Source organism: Mauremys reevesii, linkage group 4, assembly GCF_016161935.1.
Source record: "Mauremys reevesii isolate NIE-2019 linkage group 4, ASM1616193v1, whole genome shotgun sequence".
Taxonomy (NCBI): Eukaryota; Metazoa; Chordata; order Testudines; family Geoemydidae; genus Mauremys; species Mauremys reevesii.
Window position 1 is genome coordinate 94,237,405 of NC_052626.1, and position 21,721 is coordinate 94,259,125.

At 43.6% G+C, this 21,721-nt stretch overlaps 1 protein-coding gene across 1 annotated transcript in view; it reads left to right on the forward strand.

The window, feature by feature from the left end:
* Positions 1 to 13,273, forward strand: part of SYT9 (synaptotagmin 9) — a 121,983-nt gene extending 108,710 nt beyond the window's left edge. Inside the window, exons 4-7 of the mRNA XM_039537206.1 lie at positions 10,226 to 10,346; positions 11,479 to 11,650; positions 12,421 to 12,550; positions 13,135 to 13,273. Coding sequence (XP_039393140.1) covers positions 10,226 to 10,346; positions 11,479 to 11,650; positions 12,421 to 12,550; positions 13,135 to 13,242 — 531 coding nt within the window. The 3' untranslated portion in view covers positions 13,243 to 13,273. The remainder of the gene's footprint in view (positions 1 to 10,225; positions 10,347 to 11,478; positions 11,651 to 12,420; positions 12,551 to 13,134) is intronic.
* Positions 13,274 to 21,721: the final 8,448 nt, after the last annotated feature.

Below are 21,721 nucleotides of genomic sequence, written 5' to 3' on the forward strand. Positions count from 1 at the left end.
CTCTGTGTGGAAGTCTGACTCAACACAGCCCCAAGGGAATCAGAAATGGAGCCATTAAGGAGTACATTTGTCACAGCTCTCTTTACGGTCACACATTTCACTGTTTCTAATGCTGAACTATACTCACCTTCGAACCAGTACGAAGACTGTTGACATAGCACTAGGGGATGACTCAGCCTGCAGGCTAACATCCAACAAAATTAATAATTTGAATGTCTATTAATAATGTGTGAAAAAACAGATTAACTAACAAGGTATTAGAATTACCAGTGAAATTCAACATTTAAAGATAGGTGCTCACTACACTAGCTTTACATAAGGAAATCAGGAAAACATTTCTGGGTAAATCAGAATCATTTGAAATAAACTGCCAGCGTATTTGCGTAGCTTCTAAAACAATTCTGATGGTAGATCAAATGTTAGCTGTAAAAATGGAGTGTGAAATGGTGGTGGGGATGTAGATAAGATTTCATAACCCTTTAGCCCCAGCAAAAATTCATGTTTCCCTTGTGTTTGCAAAAATGGAATTTTTTGTCCTTGCCTGAAAACTGTATCTCTGCAAAGAGCTCCACAAACCTGGAATAATGTAAGACAGGAACTGCCACAGCTCAGAATGGTGAAGGTTTTAATGCTCAGTTCCCAGCAACCCTCGCCAGAGTTCTCCAGACAACAGTTACCCTAGCAAACAGATGCATTTATCCTAGAAAATCTAAATTCCACAGGTGGGCTAGCAGAGCAGAGGAGACCTTTTCAGAACTAACTACCTTTCAGGAAAGGAACTTCAGGCTCCCCAACTTTGGAGTAATCGGCTGCATCTACCTAACAGTGCTTATCGAGAAACATGGGCAAGATAAACAACATAGCCAGACCATTGAATAACTTCATTCCAAATATACCGCTCCCTCCTGGCACTGTACAAATATGAATGTAGCTGTTTTTGCAATAACTGATGCAGAACTATTTTCAAGTAGGAATCCAAAATTTACTAATATGTCAGCTATTTCAAAATAAATGTTTGTCAATTGTGAAGTGCCTAAGGAAACTGAATACAAACACATTCATTGATCAAATCAAAAGAGTTATTTTACTGAGTCACTTTTAACAACAAGAATATAAAACAATGCCCTAAAAGTATAATGTGTATACAACCATATTTTGTTTTGTATACATAGTAATATAGAAGTACCCAACTCATACTGAAAACATAATCTTCACTCAAAATCCTACCAGTTAAGTTTGTTAATTCTAAGCTGAAAATGCAGTTCATTTCTTGACAATTACAGCCCACATTAGGTGATGGTACATGGCACAAAACCCTAAGGCTCAGTGATATTAAACCAACCCAAGATATGCAATAATCCTCTAGACATTCTCTGCCTCGGGGAAACTGAATTTACAAATAAAACAAAATGAAACAAAAACACATATCTGGACTCATGTATTTACTGGGTGTCTTGGCCACTTCTGTGACATCACTGACTATCAACCAAAAAGCTCCATTTGTTCTCTCTGTTCTCTATTTCATCATTTAAATTAACACAGTGTCAAGTTGCATTTATTGGTTCAGCATAAAAGCATCATCTGATAAGCAGTCAAGGCTTGAAAACCCCAAAGCAAATTTAACATTTCGGGGACAGAGACTGTGATAGAAACAGCACTCTCACATGATAAGATATAATACCCTGCAGTAAAAATAAATAGCAGTTTGCTAAGTGGGAATGGGAAAGAGATTATGAGGCTCACTCCACCAGAAATTTACTAACGTTTGAGATTTCAATAGCAAGATAATAATTTAATCTTTCCCAGATAATCAGTGCTCTGAAATATTTTAACTCCAGAGTCACCAAAATAAAAGTGCTTGATGAGACTGGGAAGCATCAAATATTGATTGATTGGTGAGCACATTTGTTTGCTGAGATTCCATGGGATCTCCTAGTTAAATCAGGATTAACATGCATCTGTACTTAGGAGGAGGAGCACTAAGGAACATCTAGCCACCGCAGGACATAGACTGGTCATCATTATGTACCTTCAGAAATAGTACTGAAACACTGCTGTGGAACGGCACTATGCTACTGGAGGAACCATCTTTCAGATGACAGAAAACAGATTTTAACCACTTGTGGTTATTAAAGATGATAGAGTTCTTTCACTAGACATTGCGTTTAACCCTGTTTTTCTGGCCAAATTCCAAGCAGTTACATTCTGCCTACCTTAATTGACTTTGTTGGTTCAAGTAGTTATTGTACTAGTCTTCAATCCATGTCCTAAACTGTAATGTATTGTTACTGTGTGCTATTAAAAGAGACAGCATCAATATTTTTAAAATAATCTTTTCTGCATTGAATTTTTACCACTCACTATTATTACAAACATCTAAAATTACTAGAACTGAAAAAGATTGGAGAAAAGAAAAGCTATGTTCTCTTTATTTTCAGTTTGCTTACTTTGCGCATTTAACAGCATTTTATGTTGAGTTCCAATGAGTCAGTTTACTTTTTTCTACTGTATAACCAGACAGTCATCTTCCACCTGTTTATATTGGTCTTTCACACAGCAAGAAGGGAGAGAAAAATATTTGTGTATACATACATGTACTGGCAAGTTGTCTCAGGGGCAGAAGTAATACCTGAAACTATGACTGTTTTTTTTAAGTGAAACAATAATTTGAAATCTAGTCATTTAAAGCCTGAAAAGATCACAAGAGTCGCGAGTGACTTGATGCATGTGTGTTTGTGTGCACACACGCATTAGTCCATTCTAAGGCTTAATTAACATTTGTAAAACTGCTCTGAGATCCTTCACATAAAAAAGATTCTATAGAAAATGCACAGTATTGTTGTAATTACCACCACTTAGAATTAAATTATTTTTTTAATCCTCTCATAGTAATAAGAAAGTCTATCATGTAACTATGCATGAGGTTTCCTGCACAGTAAGAACTTGGGATAAGGAGTGTATTTTTTACAACAGCGGTCTGAAAAATATCATCCCCACAAAGTAAAAATATTGATTTTTTTGCTGTTTTTTGTCAGCATTAAAAAAAATCATTGAAATTTTATGATTTTGAAAAAAATCTTAACCAGCTCTATTTGTTCCTGAGGCTGTTTGAATCAAAATATATAATTTTATAGTTTAAGAGCTCTTATCAAATGTGAGGAGGTTTACACAGCTGGAAGATAAATGTTTTATAGGATAATTTCCTGAAGTACACTCAGGGTAGTTTCTTAAGCTCTTCTCTTGCAGTTCTTCTAAAAGCCTTAAATTCTTTGCTCTTAGAATTGAGAGCTATTTGCAGACAATCATTTAAATTTATCCCCTTTGTTCTTTTTCTGAACCACCCACAAACAATGGTTCATTCCTAATTGTCTGAACATTTTATTTTCATCTTTAGGTTTATTCACTGATTGTTTATTTCATCTGTATCTTTTACTATTTGTGATCTGTGTTTGGCCATTTGGTACCATGTGGTAAGTCGCATGGTATCTGACAGATATTGCAGCCACATGTAATATATTTGGGGACTACTGTATGAAGTTTATGAATGTTATATTTATTATTATGGGCCAGGGATTGTGTTCTACTCCATGGGGGAGAGTTACCACAGCTCCTCCCAAAACTAAAACCAGTGTGGGGTAATTACTGCAGTGCAGACTGTGGGGACCATACACAGCTCTGAGAAGTATCACCCCCTGGCCTCGGTTATATATACTGGCACAGGCTGTGTTCCAAGAGAAACAGGAGACAAAGAAAGAACTTGTGCTATAAAGGGCCGGAGGGAACAGCACGGGGGACTTTGGTTTGATTCAGTAAATGGACATGACCTTTAGTCCAAGGGAGGGCCAAACCCACCGGATGGGTTGGGAGGACTTGAATCTGCCAGGGTCCCCATAGGACTGATGGGTGACTTCTGGTACATTTGTTGCATTTAGACCTTTTGCTATGTTTTCTCTCTATGCTTCTGTCCTTAAATAAATGTACTTTGGAAGAGCTGTGTGATCACTTGCAAGCTCTGGCATTCCCTGGGCATAGCTCTCAGAGGACAAGCAAAGCACAGACGCTGGACATCAGTCAGAATTTACTTTTGATAATCATAGGGCAACTGCAGGCAGCTGCAGCCTAAAACCCTGGTCTGGAGAGAGATGGACCTGGAATGCCACCCAGAGACAGGTGACAGCTAGAGGCCTGAGATGGCATTCCTTGATCAGACCATATAGGGGGTCAACAATGCAATTACCCTGAATCTGCGACAGTATCATTTCTTGATTTGATTATTGTTTCAATCATGAATGTTGTATAAAGAAATTTAAAGGTGAATTCTTCTGGCCTGAAACCTCCAGTGAACATATTCTCATGACTACATGCTAGGCTTTCACTTTCTGTGAATGTTCTTGTGAGCAAAGTTGCTCTTAGAAATGTTTGTAGAAAACAAATCAAAAAAGTAATGAATACCACTGAAACTTATTCATTGTTTTTATTTATCCAGTTCTATCTACTGTGACTGTTCTTTACAACAAAATAAAAATGTATTTAATCAGTTAGTTACAGAAATCTGCTTTTGTCCACTAGAATTAATGATCCATTATTAATATCTATGCCAACTGTAAGGTGAGCATACTTATATGTGTATAAAAATAAGTATATTTTTTCTGGGAAGTTCTCATATTCAAAACCACTTCACAGTATCTCATTGAGATGATATTTTCTTCTTGCTATGAATTGCTGAAAGGTTTTGAAGTTTTGAAAGCATCCGGCAGGCTGATAAATTCGGAGACAGTAGGGAAATTGAGGGTGGTGGGCACAATAAACCAGTGACAGTAACAAGATAATGAATTTTATAGCCACTGAGTAGAATACAAGGGTTGAATACAGAATGACACTGCTATGATTGAAAGAATATAGGAAATCCTATCTGCAACTAAAACAAACAAGGGCAGAGGCTTCTTTGTGGTGTTTAAGGCAAAATTACAGGCTTCATTAGTGTGCCAGATTTTCCTCATAGCTCATGAGCAATTTGATAGGGATAATCCCTCCTTTGGAATTTTTCTCAAATTTTTTGGTTCATGGGGGCAAGTTCTTGAAGAATACAGACACAAAAAGGTGTCACTAACTACTGTAAATGGACCATGGAATTCTCTCCCCCAAAGAGTTACATAGTTTGCATCACAGGAGGGAAAATTGTATAGCTCAGAATCCCCATGGACCTGGGAAACTTCCAGCCAATCTCTTGAAACATTTCCCCCCAGAAGTGGCAGCAGTGCAGTGATTATGTACCATTTAGGGAAAATTTCTCAGTCAGAAAATAATCATGTCCAACTATTCATCAGTGAAATTTGATAGAGCAGATATGCCTCACCCAGAGCTGAATGCAGATTTCAGCAAAGGAGTATTTCCTCTGAGTGTGGTGACACCCCTTATGGTCCTGAGGGCTTCTTAAACATCACCTTGTCAAACACCACTTTGATCTTCCAGCAGTCCAAATGAGTCAGTGACACAAAGAGTGTGGTAGCAGTCTATTTCTGTGCTGTGAACTGTTTGGAGACATTAAACAGGGTGAGTCACCCCAGACATCTTGTACTAGTGTCATGCCCTTTAATTGTTTGCTTCGCAGTCACCACAAACAACTTATCCACAGTGTTCACTTCTGCTGCCAAGAAGTGAAGACATCTGGACTGCTTATACCAATGAGAGTGTTTAAAGAAAAGAGTAAGGAGGATTCCAATAGTAGAAGGTCCTAGAGTGTAACCTGTAGTGTGTCTTAATTAGTTCTTGTCTGTCAACTTTTTATTTCTGAACATAAGAATGGCTATACTGGCTCAGACCAAAGGTCCATCTAGCCCAGTATCCTGTCTTCTGACAGTGGGCAATGCCAGGGGCCCCAGAGGGAATGAACAGAACAGGAAATCATCCAGTGATCCATCCCCTGTCGCCCACTCCCAGCTTCTGGCAAACAGAGGCTAGGTACACCATCCCTGCTCATCCTGGCTAATAGCCATTAATGGACCTATCCTCCATGAACTTTTCTAGTTCTTTTTTGAACCCTGTTATAGTCTTGGCCTTCATAACACAGGTTCCACAGGTTGACTATGCGTTGTGTGAAAAAATACTTCCTTTTGTTTGTTTTAAACTGCTGCCTATTAATTTCATTTGGTGCCCCCTAGTTCTTGTCTTATGAGAAGGAGTAAATAACACTTCCTTATTTACTTTCTCCACACCAGTCATGATTTTATAGATCTCTATCATATCCCCCCTTAGTTGTCTCTTTTACAAGCTGAAAAGTCCCAGTTTTATTAATCTCTCCTCATATGGCAGGCGTTCCGTACCCCTAATCATTTTTGTTGGCCTTTTCTGAACCCTTTCCAATTCCAATATATCTTTTTTGAGATGGGGCGACCACATCTGCACACAGTATTCGTGATGTTGCCATACCATGGATTTACATAGAGGCAATATGATATTTTCTGTCTTATTATCTATCCCTTTCCTAATGATTCCCAACATTCCGTTCGCTTTTTTGACTGCCGCTGCACATTGAGTGGATGTTTTCAGAGAACTATCCACAATGATTCCAAGATCTATTTCTTGAGTGGTAACAGCCAATTTAGACCCCATAATTTTATATGTATAGTTGGGATGTTTTCCAATGTGCATTACTTTGCATTTATCAAAACTGAATTTCATCTGCCACTTTGTTGCCCAGTCACCAGTTCTGAGAGATCCTTTTGTAGCTCTTTGCAATCTGCCTGTGACTTAACTATCTTGAGCAATTTTGTATCATCTGCAAATTTTGCCACCTCACTGTTTACCCCCTTTTCCATATCATTTATGAATATATTGAATAGAACTGGGCCCCAAACAGACCCCCGGGGGACACCACTATTTACCTCTTTCCATTCTGAAAACTGACCCTTTATTCCTACTCTTTGTTCCCTATCTTTTAACTAGTTACCAATCCATGAGAGCACCTTCCCTCTTATCCCATGACTGCTTACTTTGCTAAAGCAACAAAGAATCCTGTGGCACCTTATAGACTAACAGACGTTCTGCAGCATGAGCTTTCGTGGGTGAATACCCACTTCTTCAGATGCAAGAATCGTCTTGCATCTGAAGAAGTGGGTATTCACCCACGAAAGCTCATGCTGCAGAATGTCTGTTAGTCTATAAGGTGCCACAGGATTCTTTGTTGCTTTTACAGATCCAGACTAACACGGCTACCCCTCTGATACTTTGCTAAAGAGTCTTTAGTGAGGGAGCTGTCAAAGGCTTTCTGAAAATCTAAGTGCACTATATCCACTAGATCCCCCTTGTCCACATGCTTGTTGACCTCCTCAAAGAATTCTACTAGATTAGTGAGGTATGATTTCCCTTTATAAAAACCATGCTATTTCCCAACAAATTATGTTTATCTATGTGTCTGACAATTTTGTTCTTTACTATAGTTTCAACCAGTTTTCCTGGTACTAAAGTCAGGCTTACCGACCTGTAATTGCTGGGATCATCTCTGGAGCCCTTTTTAAAAATTGGCATCACATTAACTATCCTCCAGTCATTTGGTACAGAAGCTGATTTAAATAATAGGCTACAGACTACAGTAAGTTGTTCTTCAATTTCACATATGAGTTCCTTTAGAACTCTTGTGTGAATACCATCTAGTCCTGGTGTCTTATTACTGTTTAGTTTATCAATTTGTTCCAAAACCTCCTCTAATGACACCTCAATCTGGGACAGTTCCTCAGATTTGTCACCTAAAAAGAATGGCTCAGGTTTGGGAATCTCCTTCACATCCATGCAAACCAATGCAAAGAATTCATTTAGTTTCTCTGCAATGGCGTTATTGTCCTTGAGTGCTCCTTTAGCATCTGGATCATCCAGTGGCCCCACTGGTTGTTTAGCAGGCTTCCTGCTTCTGGTGTACTTAAAAAAAAAATTCCTATTACTTTTTGAGTCTTTGGCTAGCTGTTCTTCAAATTCTTTTTTGGCCTTCCTAATTATATTTTTACATTTCATTTGCCGGAGTTTATGCTCCTTTCTATTTTCCTCACTAGGATTTAACTTCCACTTTTTAAAGGATGACTTTTTGCCTCTCACTACTTCTTTTACTTTGTTGTTTATCCACAGTAGTACTTTTTTGTGGATTTTATTATGTTTTTTTTAATTTGGGGTATGCATTTAAGTTGAGCCTCTATTATGGTGTCTTAAAAAAGTTTCCATGCAGCTTGCAGGGATTTCACTTTTGGCACTGCACCTTTTAATTTCTGTTTAACTAACCTCCTCATTTTTGTTTAGTTCCCTTTTCTGAAATTGAATGCTACAGTGTTGGGCTGCTGTGGTGTTTTCACCATCTCAGAGATGTTAAATTTAATTATATTATGGTTGCTATTACCAAGCGGTCCAGCTACAGTCACCTCTTGGACCAGATCCTGTGCTCCACTTAGGACTAAATCAAGAATTGCCTCCCCTGTTGTGGGTTCCAGGACTAGCTGCTCCAAGAAGCTGTCATTTAAGGTGTCAAAAAACTTTATCTCTGCATCCCATCCTGAGATGACACATACCCAGTCAATATGGAGATAGCTGAAATCCCCTATTATTGAGGTTTTTTTATTTTAATAGCCTCTCTAATCTCCCTGAACATTTCACAGTCACGATCACCATCCTGGTTAGGTGGTCAGTAATATATCCCTACTGCTACACCTCTACCCCGATATAACGCTGTCCTCGGGAGCCAAAAAATCTTACCGCGTTATACTGAACTTACTTTGATCCGCCAGAGTGCACAGCCCCGCCTCCCCCCCCCCGCCTCCCGGAGTGCTGCTTTACTGCATTATATCAGAATTCGTGTTACATCGGGTCATGTTATATCGGGGTAGAGATGTATATTCTTATTATTAGAGCATGGAATTACAATCCATAGAGATTCTATGGTACAGTTTGGTTCATTTAAGATTTTTACTTCATTTGATTTTACGCTTTCTTTCACATATAATGCCACTCCCCCACCAGCACGACCTGTTCTGTCCTTCCAATATATTTTTTACCCTGGTATTACTGTGTCCCATTGATTATCCTCATTCCACCAAGTTTCTGTGATGCCTATTACATCAATATCCTCATTTAATATTAGGCACTCTAGTTCATCCATCTTATTATTTAGACTTGCAGCATTGGTGCATATAAGCACTTTAAAAACTTGTCACTTTTTAGCTGTCTGACATTACACGATGTAATTGAATGGGACTTTTTTTCATTTGACTCATTCTCATCAGATCCTACCTGTATTTCCACCCTCTCCTCCTTACTAGGACATAGAGAATCTCCATTAATAGATGTCCCCTAAGGGATGTCACTGTCTGAACCATGTGCTCCTCCGCACCTGTCGGCTTTCCCCCAGCTCTTAGTTTAAAAACTACTCTATGACCTTTTTAAATTGAAAGGTCAGCTATAACAAGTTAAAGGGCTAAGAAGCTAAGGGGGAAGACAGGGTCATTGCAAGAAGGAAAAAAAGATAGAAGGGGACAGTGTAAGTAGTGGATAGGACACTGGACTGGAATTCAGGAGACCTGAACTGCTATGTGTGACCAGGAAAGGGATGCAGTCACTGCACCAGCTAAGGAGAAGGGAGGGCTGCAAGGGGAGAGCTGCTCCTGCAAACCAGAGAGAGGAAAGTTCTCATTCTGCTTTTGGCGGAGAGGGAGAGTTACACTACCTCCTACTCCAGGTTACTTTAACCTCTGATGGTGCTCCCTTCACTGACCTTCCCTACTGCAATGTTTGGCCTGACAAGTCCTGGGCAGTTGTATGAAACCTTATCCTACCTTGTCAATTTGCTGTTCCTCCCATGAACCCTGTTATGGTAAATTCCCTGCAAATAGGGAAACTGAGGCATAAAGAGCTCCAGAGACTTGTCCAACATCATACAGCTAGTCAGTAGTAGAACAAAGATCTCCAGGTACCTACTCCTGTTCTTACCACTAGGACACAGCTCCTGTCTGACTACTGACTGCTACGAAATTGTAATGAGATTTACAACTCATGGTACTGCTGGTGTCAAAACTCTGTCTACGAACTGAGCAGCTCCTGCCATGTGCTTTGCAAGTGAGAATTAAGTTTCCTAAATACACATACTTTATCATTAGTTACTCTGTGCCTTTCTAGGCAGAGAGAGAGAGAGAGAGAGCGCGCGAGAGAGAGAGTTTTATTATTGTTTCACAAACTTTTTTTTTTACAGGACAATGTGGATCTTGGTGACTTGATGTTCTCACTCTGCTACCTTCCAACAGCTGGCAGGTTAACTATTACCATAATAAAGGCTAGGAATTTAAAGGCAATGGACATAACAGGAGCATCAGGTAGGAATTTCTTTCATGCCCAACATTACAATTTCATCTTCTCCCCCTTGAATTAAAGATATGATTCAGTGGTTCCAATCCCTCTGATATTTGGTGTTTTTCTTAAAACCCCAGTTTCTTTGGAGTTATTTGATTAAGGAAGATTCTTTCATTAACAAATGATTTTAGCCATCCTAGTTGCAAAGAAAAGCTTTAAAAATGTGAACCATAAAGGCTCAAAAACTAGAAGGCAATTTAAAAGACCCCAAAGTTTATTATTGTAAAGACCTCAAGAATTTCAGGGGCCTGGCTTTTAAATACTTGGAGGTGGCCATGCTGAGACTGTAACCACAGAATTTAATTTTGCACTGCCTGGTATTTGTTGGGGTTCAGGTTGGGTACAGAATAACCAACACTGACAATGGAGAGGCTCAACAGCCATTAATCTGATATAAATGATGCTTGAGCCAAGATTATGAAGCCCACTGGTCCATTGTAGCAACTAGTTTCAGGGTCAGTATTGAAAACAAAATGAAACCAGTTTGGGATTTTGCTACAGAGGGGTCACAGATGCCTTGTTTCAATCCACTGGCAAAGGGGGAGAGCGGTAACAGTACTGTCAGAAAGGAGCTACAATGAAACAGGTGCCCCAAGTGGGGCAGTCTTCTATTACACCCACAGCTTTAACTGTACCTCTAAAGAAAACAATAATTGTACACCACTCAAACTATTATACTTCTAGAGTGTTAACATAACTAATTCCATATCAGCAAACACTAACGCTGACCACATTATCTGATTGTGTCCGGGTTCTACTTCTGCTATAGATGTAATCAATTACACAGACTGTTACAAACACGGAAATGCACATTGTGTCATAATGGAAATTTTTACATTCTTTGAGAAGACACAATACAAAAACCCAGCTTCCTGAATGAACATCTAATTGTTCATTATAGTCATTCAACCAGGAAGACCTTTTAACTGCCAGCGCCTCCCAGGCATTTCATTATTGAAGGAGCTCAGATTCTAATTTAGGTACTGGTGAATAAATTATGTATATAGATATAGGCATACATTAAAGGTTACTCCATTTGCTTTCCATCTGTGTTTATTTTTAAATGAACAAAACTGCTTATTATGATTCACACAGATCCCTACGTGAAGGTTTCTTTAATGTGCGAGGGAAGGCGCCTAAAGAAAAGGAAAACTTCCACCAAGAGGAATACCCTCAATCCTGTTTACAATGAAGCCATAGTCTTTGATGTCCCTCCGGAAAACATTGACCAAATTAACTTGTCAATAGCAGTTATGGATTATGACCGGTGAGATACCTGTAGCTGTTACTCTACTATGCAAGATTTTACGAGGCAAAAGATTGTAAAAAGCTGGCCCAAATTCTCATAGTTTTCTCTCAGTTTGTGGTATTGATTAAAAATGTTTTGTCATGCAGGTCTCAGCAGAGGGCTACAATTCTCTGTACCATCAAACAGCATTTCTGTCTTAGTTTTTGAGATACAGAATTGCATGCATAACTTTGTATGCCTCATTTGCATACATATTTACTAGAATTGTAATGATAGCCTGTCCAAATGAACAGTTTGCACTCTGAATGGCCATTTGTACGCATATTAATTACTCAGATTTCCTCTGAAAATGTGGCCCACAGTATATTCTATTTGCAAATAAGTGCCTTGGAATAGGTGTACTGTTTGTTCAGATATCCCATTTCACATAGTAGTCTTTACATGTCGGATGCTTTGGGTGGGCTGGAGTCAGAACAAGTATGATGTATAGTTATTTTTCTCTTTTTCTGTTGGTTAAAATTGGAGTGTAGACAAATGAAAGTTCAACTGTCAATTTACTTCATAAAAACCAACACACACACGGTGTGAACTAACATGATATAAAAGAGTAAATTATTGGTATATTATCTCTGTTAGTGAGAAAGAAAGGGATGAAGCTCAAACCTGTGTTGTGTAGCTCATCACGTTTTCCCAGCATCCTAGATCATTGTCTGTTATAACGAATTTAAATTATATTTGTTCTCAAATGTAAAATTTTAAGAAAAAAATATTATGGCACATTTTCACAGCGTAGGTCACAATGAGGTAATTGGAGTGTGTCAAATAGGCAACGATGCAGAGAGTCTAGGCCGGGACCACTGGAATGAAATGCTCTCGTATCCTCGGAAACCGATTGCTCATTGGCATCCGCTTGCAGAGGTAAGATTTCCATTTCCTGCGTATTTACTTGAATTGTGAAAGCTCTTTAATGAGAAACTAGAAGATGGATAAAATCTTTGCGAACAAAATAGCATGATCTACATTCGTAGACTAAACCCAGAAAAGGGCTTTGAAACTCCTGTTTTTAAAGTGTGCCTGAAGTAGCAGGGACATAAAATCAGCTCCTATCAGTTTTAGTGGGATGTAAAATACTTCAAACTTTTAAAATATACATATATAACTTAAAACTCAGGCATTATATATAGGATGATTTTTATAACATATAAAACTTTGAGTAACTTTCACTGTAGATTGGCTAAACCATATCCATCTGTTTAGAGCTGTTAAGGAATAATTAAATAAATAGTTAGGATGTTTTACATTTATATATTAGATACAAATATGACTCACTCTCTTGTAATACTTTATTTCCATTCCATTGGCATGTCCAAAGGGATGTCTAATTGCACCGAAAATAATAAAATGTCCTTGGAGATTAGCAAATGTAAAAATAAGAAACCGCAAAATCAGAAAAGCTCTTCAAGTTACGATTGGCTTCCTATGTTTCTTTTGTCTTCATTTAGGGCCCTATTCAGCAGAAATGTTATGCGGGCCTTCTGCGCATGGATGGCTGCCGAAGAGGCTTCCTCACCCTTTTAACCTATTCAGCAGAAATTTGGCATTCCTGTTGATCTCTTTCTTAGCCATTTCCTCAGGAGCCATTCCGCAGAGAGTCCAGAGGGGTACAGACATCCTTCTAACCCCTCCCCCTCACTCCCTTCCCTCCCCAGGGAATACTAATCCTGATTCATGAGACACAAAAATTCATCATAGACACAGCTATATCTTGATTTCTGAAAGTTACCATCATGTAGCTCTAGTCTAGGCAAATGTAATACAAACAGTAACAGTGGCCTCTGCTGTTACCTAGGAATTACTTTTATTATTACACGTATTGTCTAAATTCAGATGGCAACACATGTTCACACCCATTTCCAGAGGCTTATGGATATAAATATGGTAGCCTGTTTAACAACTACACCTCTACCCCGATACAACACAACCCGATATAACACAAATTTGGATATAAAGCAGTAAAGCAGTGCTCTGGGGGGGCGAGGGTGTGCACTCCGGCGGATCAAAGCAAGTTCGATATAACGCGGGTTCACCTATAACGCGGTAAAATTTTTTGGCTCCTGAGGACAGCGTTTTATCGGGGTAGAGGTATAGCATGCTAACCCTCAGCACAGAAGGATGGGAAGGCCTGCCATATTGATATTTCTAGCCAGGAGCCAAGCCACGATGCCCATTAGTTATTCAGAGATATGATTAGTGGGCAGCCTCTCTATGTATGTTGTATTGATTAGAATGTAATTGTGGATGCTTACAGTGATATGGCAGTTTTGCTAAGTTATAGGTGTCAACCATAGATGGCTTCAGTAGACAGTTGGCAAGTACCAGGAAGCCCCTGTACAATGATAGCAGTATCCTACTGGGACCACATCTCCATGACTGATCATGTTTAGTAATGGGTCCCACTGCAGTTCAGTCTGCATGTCTGGGACCTCTGAGCACCCACAAACTGCCTGAATGAAGGGAGTGGAAGATTGTGGCACCTGGAAACAGTCCAAGCAAGGTGGCGAAGTTCAGCACACAAAGCTTTGGGCTTACTGAGAAGCTGAATACATGATCAATGGCACTTTATTCCTTTTCATGATGGGCAAGTGCCAAAATTGTGCTTTGCTCCGATTGAGCTGGGCTTGGAAAACTGAGCACCTTGCTCTTAACTATAGTCAAGCAATGACATGAGTGGCTTGACAGAACCCTCATGGAGCACTGAAAACCAGTATGACAATGTCTGTTAGCAGAGGTTATGCATGCCCTTACATCAAACCCATATTTCCCTCTCTGAGGGCAATGGGCTGCAGAGGTCTTGTCCATAGAAAAGAAAGGGCTGTCAGAATCTAATTGACATCCCTATTCTCTCAGCATATGCTCAGTTGAGTCCTTCAGCGGTCATTAATGTGGGTCACTTTACATCTACCTGAGCTACAAAGAGGCATATGTTTGGAATTCCCAAGAATCAAGTGGGGGAGGGTACCCAAAGCATCCAAGATATGCAGAGAAATATTTATACAAACAACATATCATTTTGGGTCCTGAATCAGGATTAGGCTCAGTGATGGCTAAGCTTTGGAAGCTTCTAGAGCCATTGTGTCCAGAGCCATAAGACTCTGACTATTTGCTGAATAGGACCCTCAGTTTTCAAACAAATGTTTCAACTATGTGAAGAGTGGTTTGTTTAGATAGAATCTGCGAGTAACAGTAACACCCAGAGGCCTTTGGTGGTACCTACGAATTACTGGTATGGGTACTAGCATTGCCCAAATTCAGATGGTGAGCCACATTCATGCCCATTTCCAGAGATTCATGGAAGTAGTTTGGTTTTAATAGCAAGACTGATAGCAATGGAAATCAGCAAGCAGTGTGAGTTGCAGCTGGGTGCAGCAACCAGTTTCATTCTTGTACTCAATATTTTTCAAACAAAAAAATGAATGCTGTACTGGATATTCTTGCAAATACATTTCTTCAAGAGTGATTGTCATTATACATTTATATTGTGGTCATGCCTCGAGGTACCAGTAAGGATTGGTGTCCCCTCTCACCCTGTACAAAAATCCAGGTTAACATGGCTCCTGCCCCAAAGACCTTACAATCTAAGAAACTAAAGAAGGAGCTACTGTCTGTAGGGCAAGAATGAGACAGGTACGGCAATCTTAGTGACACGATGTTCCTTCAGCAAGAAGGAGAATAAGTAGGATTGTGTTTGTATTTTATGTAGCCTGTAAATCTTCATTGCTCTTTGCAGATCCATTTTCAACAGCTGTCTCAGTTATATAGGTAACATTGAATAAGGAAGATTTGTTCATCTCTGTATAAAATAGGTGCAGATCAAAGGTGGCTCTGCACCATAACACCCACACAGTTATTATTTTAAATTAATTTACCAACAGATAATGCATAGGAGCTTTCTCTATAATTTGCATAGGAAATAACTAGATGCCACTGTGTGGTAATTGCTGACAAATTTTGAAAGGTGATCACAGTACTGGGCACTACCACACTAAGAAATCCACATCCAGGAACAAGAGCCACTGAGATAAAAAGCTACTTTCACTATATCTTCAGTTGTGCATGTAATTAGTTGTCTAAAGCCTTTCCAGCATAGTTTAATTTCAAGGATTTAGTAAAAGCCCTAATGTTAAAACATACACATGCAAACTTGTGTACACTTTTGTCTGAGCAAAATGCCTGATGCATAGTCACACTTTCCTTTGTGTCCACAGACCATCTTGCATGTTCATTAGGCATTTTGGATTTGCAACTGAGCATATGCAAATACAAGTATTTTGCAAATACAAAATTTGCAAAAAGTGTCAGTCTGTTTCTGTCTTGTTAGACTTTCAACAAAAACTGTCTGAGCGGCTCCTTGGTATCAGCAAGCCTGTGGCACTGTGACAGTATTCTAGTCTGTCATGCATGAACCTTATTTCAGGCCTGTCCTCTTTATTCAGGCAAAACTCCCATGGGGGTCAATGAATTTGGTCCTGTAAGAGAAATATTTTGATTCCTTGGCAAGTCAATGCATGCATCCCTGCTTGGAATGCAAATCAGACAGGTGCATACTTACCCACTGTAAAAGATGGTTACTCACCTTTGTAACTGTTGTTCTTCAAGATGTGTTGCTCATATCCATTCCAATTAGGTGTGCACACGCTGCGTGCACGTTTGTCAGAAGATTTTTACCCTAGCAACACTTGGTGGGTCATCTGGGTCCCCCTGGAGTGGCGCCGCTAGAGCGCCGGATATATACCCCTGCCGACCCAGCGGCCCTTCAGTTCCTTCTTGCAAGCTACTCCGACACAGGGGAAGGAGGGCGGGTTTGGAATGGATATGAGCAACACATCTCAAAGAACAACAGTTATAAAGGTGAGTAACCGTCTTTTCTTCTTCGAGTGCTTGCTCATATCGATTCCAATTAGGTGATTCCCAAGCCTTACCTAGGCGGTGGGGTCGGAGTGAGATGTTGCAGAATGCAAAACTGCTGAGCCAAAGGCTGCATCATCTCTGGACTGTTGGACCAGTGCTTAGTGTGAGGCAAAGGTGTGGACCGAGGACCAGGTAGCTGCACGACATATCTCCTGGATGGGTACATGAGCCAGGAAGGCAGCAGAAGAAGCCTGAGCCCCGGTGGAATGTGCAGTGAGGTGGCTCGATGGAACATGGGCCAAGTCATAGCAGGTACGGATGCACAACGACACCCAAGATGAAATCCTCTGGGAGGAGACAGGTAGGCCCTTCATTCGGTCTGCCACTGCAACGAAGAGTTGGGGCGTTTTACGAAAGGGCTTTGTCCACTCGATATAAAATGCGAGTGCCCTACGGACGTCTAGGGAGTGCAATTGTTGCTCCCGTTGCGATGAGTGTGGCTTCAGAAAGAAGACTGGAAGGAAGATATCCTGGTTGATATGAAAGGCCGATACCATCTTAGGGAGGAAGGCTGGATGTGGTCGCAACTGCACCTTGTCCTTGTGAAACAGTATACGGTGGGTCCACCGTGAGAGCCTGAAGCTCGGAGACTCGTCTGGCCGATGCAATGGCTACGAGGAAAACTGTCTTCCAGGACAGGTATAGCAGCAAGCAGGTTGCCGGCGGCTCGAATGTGGCAGTCATAAGTCTGGTTAGAACCAGGTTGAGGTCCCAGGTTTGGGCGGAGCGGCGAACTTGGGGGTATAAGCGCTCCAAGCCCTTGAGGAACCTAGAAACCATAGGGTGCAAGAATACGGAGCGGCCACTCTCCCCTGAGTGGAAGGTAGAGATGGCTGCCAAGTGCACCCTCAATGAAGATACCGCCAGGCTCTGCTGTTTGAGAGACCAGAGGTAGTCCAAGATGGAATGGATCGGGACCTCGGTGGGAGTAATGTTGTGCATTTCGCACCAGCAGGAGAAACGCTTCCACTTGGCCAGATATGTTAATCGAGTAGAAGGTTTCCTACTACCCAGGAGTACTACTTGTACCGAGGCAGAGCAACGTAACTCGGACTGGCTTAACCATGCAGCAGCCATGCTGTGAGGTGAAGGGACTGCAGGTCTGGGTGGTGAAGTCTGCCGTGGTCCTGAGTTATGAGGTCTGGGCAAAGAGGCATGGGAATTGGGTTGGCTATCGACAGGTCTAGCAACATGGTGTTCCAGTGCTGTCTGGGCCATGCTGGAGTGATCATGATCAGGTGCGCTCTGTCCCTGCGGAGTTTTGGCAGGACCCTGTGAACCAGCGGGAACGGTGGAAAGGCGTACAGCAGTTGGCTCATCGACGGCATCAGAAATGCGTCCGAGATCGAGCCCAGGGAGAAGCCTTGGAATGAGCAGAACGTCTGGCATTTCCTGTTCTCGCGAGAAGCGAAGAGGTCTATGTGGGGAAAGCCCCACCTCCGGAAAACAGAATGGATAACGTCCAGACGAATCGACCACTCATGAGACAGGAAGGATCTGCTGAGGCGATCTGCCAGGGTGTTTCGAACCCCTGGGAGAAAGGACGCTACCAGGTCTATCGATTGGGCTATGCAGAAGTCCCAGAGGTGGATGGCTTCCTGACAAAGAGGGGAGGACCGTGCTCCTCCCTGCTTGTTTATGTTAAACATGGTCGTTGTGTTGTCTGTGAACACTGAGACACAACGGCCTTGTAGGTGCTGCTGAAATGCCTGGCATGCAAGGCGGACTGCTTTCAGCTCTCGGACATTGATGTGCAGGGCCAGCTCTTGAGCTGACCAAAGGCCTTGGGTGCGAAGCTGACCGAGGTGAGCACCCCAGCCGAGAGTTGACGCGTCCGTTGTCAGGGACACCAAGGGCTGAGGCGGATGGAACGGCATCCCTGCACACACCAGGGAGGGCGTCAACCACCAGTCGAGTGAGCCTAGGATGCTCGGGGGGGATCGAGACGATCATGTCTATGCTGTCTCTGCCCAGATGGTACACTGAGGTGAGCCACGATTGGAGGGGACGGAGGCGTAGCCTGGCATGTTTGGTCACAAATGTGCAGGCAGCCATGTGACCCAGGAGACCGAGACAAGTGCGAGCCGAAGTTGTCGGAAAGTTCCGTAAACCTTGTATAATTGTTACCATGGCCTGAAACCGAGGCTGAGGTAAGCAGGCTCTGGCAAGATTGGAGTCCAGGATGGCCCCAATGAATTCTATTCTCTGGGTGGGAATCAGAGTGGATTTCTCTATATTGATCATCAGGCCTAGGCACAGGAATAGGTCCTTGACGATGCTCACGTGACGGGTGACTTGTGTCTCAGAGGTCCCCCGAATGAGCCAATCATCTAGATACGGAAAAACGTGTACCCAACAGCGGCGGAGGGAAGCGGCGACTACAGCCATGCATTGGCCACAAACTGACGGTTGGCCACAAACTGGAGGTACCGTCTGTGGGAAGGATAAATGGCGACGTGAAAATACGCGTCCTTCATATCGAGGGCAGCATACCAGTCTCCGGGATCCAAGGATGGGATGATGGTCCCCAGGGATACCATGCGGAACTTCAGCTTTATCATGAACTTGTTGAGATCCCACAGGTCTAGGATAGGTCTGAGACTTCCCTTCGCCTTGGAGATTAGGAAATAGCGGGAGTAGAACCCCTTGCTCCTTTCGTCCTTTGGTACCTCCTCTATAGCTCCGATGGTGAGGAGCGTCCGCACCTCTTGTAAGAGGAATTGCTCGTGAGAGGGGTCCCTGAAGAGGGACGAGGATGGAGGGTGTGGGGGAGTGAAAAACTGGAGGCGGTACTCAAGTTCCACCGTGCATAGGACCCAATGATCCGAGGTTAGATGGGATCACGCAGGGAGGAAAAAGGAGAGGCGGTTGTAAAAGGGAGGGAACGGATCCTGGGTAATAACTGGTACGCCGTCCTCGGGCGTCCCTTCAAAAGTTTGACTTCGGCCCCGCTGATGGTTTAGAGGGACTCTGATTTTGGCCCCCTTGGGGCCCTGACTGTCACCTACGACCGCCTCAGCCACGCCTGCTGGCAAAGTCCTGTCTTTGTCTAGGCGCAGGGTAAGGGCGGTGAGGCTGGGGACGGAAAGGCCGGCGCTGAGTCACCGGCATGTGCATGCCAAGAGAGCGCATAATGATCCTGTTGTCCTTTAGGCTTTGCAGCCTAGGGTCAGTTTTTTCAGAGAACAGGCCTTTGCCATCGAAGGGCAAGTCCTGTATAGTATGCTGCAGTTCCGGGGGAAGGCCTGACACCTGGAGCCATGAAATGCGCCTCATGGCAACACCCGAGGCCAGAGTCCTGGCAGCGGAGTCAGCTGCATCCAACGAGGCCTGGAGGGAAGTTCTTGCCACTTTCTTCCCTTCTTCCAGGAAGACAGCAAACTCTTGACGGGAGTCCTGAGGGACCAACTCCATAAATTTGCCCACCGCAGCCCAGGTGTTGTAATTGTAGCGGCTAAGCAGGGCTTGTTGGTTTGCTACGCGGAGTTGCAGGGCCCCTGCCGAGTACACCTTACGGCCCAGTAAGTCCATTCGCCTAGCCTCCTTCGATTTAGGAGCTGGTGCCTGCTGGCCATGGCATTCCCTCTCATTGACGGACTGGACGACAAGGGAGCAAGGGGGAGGATGTACATACAGGTACTCGTACCCCCTAGTGGGCACCATGTACTTGCGTTCGACTCCCCTCTAAGCGGGCGGGATAGAGGCTGGAGACTGCCAGATGGTATCAGCATTGGCCTTGACCGCGGAATGAACGGTAGGGCCACTCTAGTGGGGGTGTCAGCCAACAGAATGTCTACGACTGGATCCTCTACCTCCGAGACTTCCTCCACTAGGAGGCTCATATTGAGTGCCACCAGTCTCAGGAGGTCCTGATGGGCCTTCAAGTCGATTGGAGGAGGGCCTGAGGAGTACGTTCCTGCCACCGCCTCATCTGGGGAGGAGGAAGAAGAAAAGCCGGGGACAAGCAGGTCCTGCGTGAGCTCTTGTTCCTGGACAACCTCCTGTTCCAGTGGGATCTGGGAGTCCGGTGGCTGAACTGGGGCTTCCTCCGTACCAGTCGGAGCAGGACGGCTAACTGTCGCCTCTGGCACCCGGTGCTCTGATGGGACAGAGCGAGATGGGATCACAGGTAGTCCTTGGGCCTGGTGGTACGCCCAAGGTGTCCAGAATGACCACTGATGGGGACCCTGGTCCTGGGCCTGGGTCTCCTGGAAGACTCTGGTGGGCACATCAGAATCACGGTCCTGTGCATATGAACTGTCCGCGTGGGATTACACTGATGTATGTCTGGATGGCCATGGAGGAGCTGAAAAGCCCTGGGCAGAGTCTTCCTCTCTAACTGATGTCGCTCGACGTGGCACCGGGGATCAGTTCCGGGAGGCATACCGGTACCGGGAGCGAGATCGGGACCTGCGACCGGAGCGGTGCCGGGAGGTCGACCGAGATCGCGAGGCTCGACGTCGGGAGTGGCTATGAGAGTCACGGTGCCTGGAGAGGTGCCGGGAGCTGGATCGGTGCCGAGTGTACTGGGCCGGCGAATAGGACGCTGACCGGTGCCGCGAGTGCAACCGTACCGAGATGGAGAACGGTGCCGGGACTGCGAGCGGCGTCGGGACCTGGATCGACAATGGGACCGAGAACGTCTGCACAACCACGGTCATGAACGGTGCCGCTCTGTGGTGCCGACGGAGGGTGGTCTGATCAAGGCAGGCTTGCCGATCGACTGTATAACCCGCACTGGCGGTGCCGGGGGTTGAGGCAGTGTAGACTCCGTCATTACAATCAACTCCCTCGCCGTGGAAAATGTCTCCGGCGTGGAGGGAATAGTGAGCTCAACCACGGCTCACACTGGGGAGCTTTCAGGCACCGGACTTGACGGCTCTTGCGGGGCCGGAATTGACGGTGCCGATGTTGTTGGTGCCATGGCAGGTATCGGTGCCAGGCGGTCCGACTTAGTCGAGCGCTCTGGCTGCGGAGCAGGCGGCGCGGACGCAGCAGGAGTCTTGAGCCTCTTGGCCCTTGGGGAGAGGGATCGGTGCTGAGTGGACGTCGGTGCAGGTGACGGCCGGTGCCAAGAAGCCTTGGCGGTACAGGTGCGATCCGGTGCCGAGGGAGCGCTTT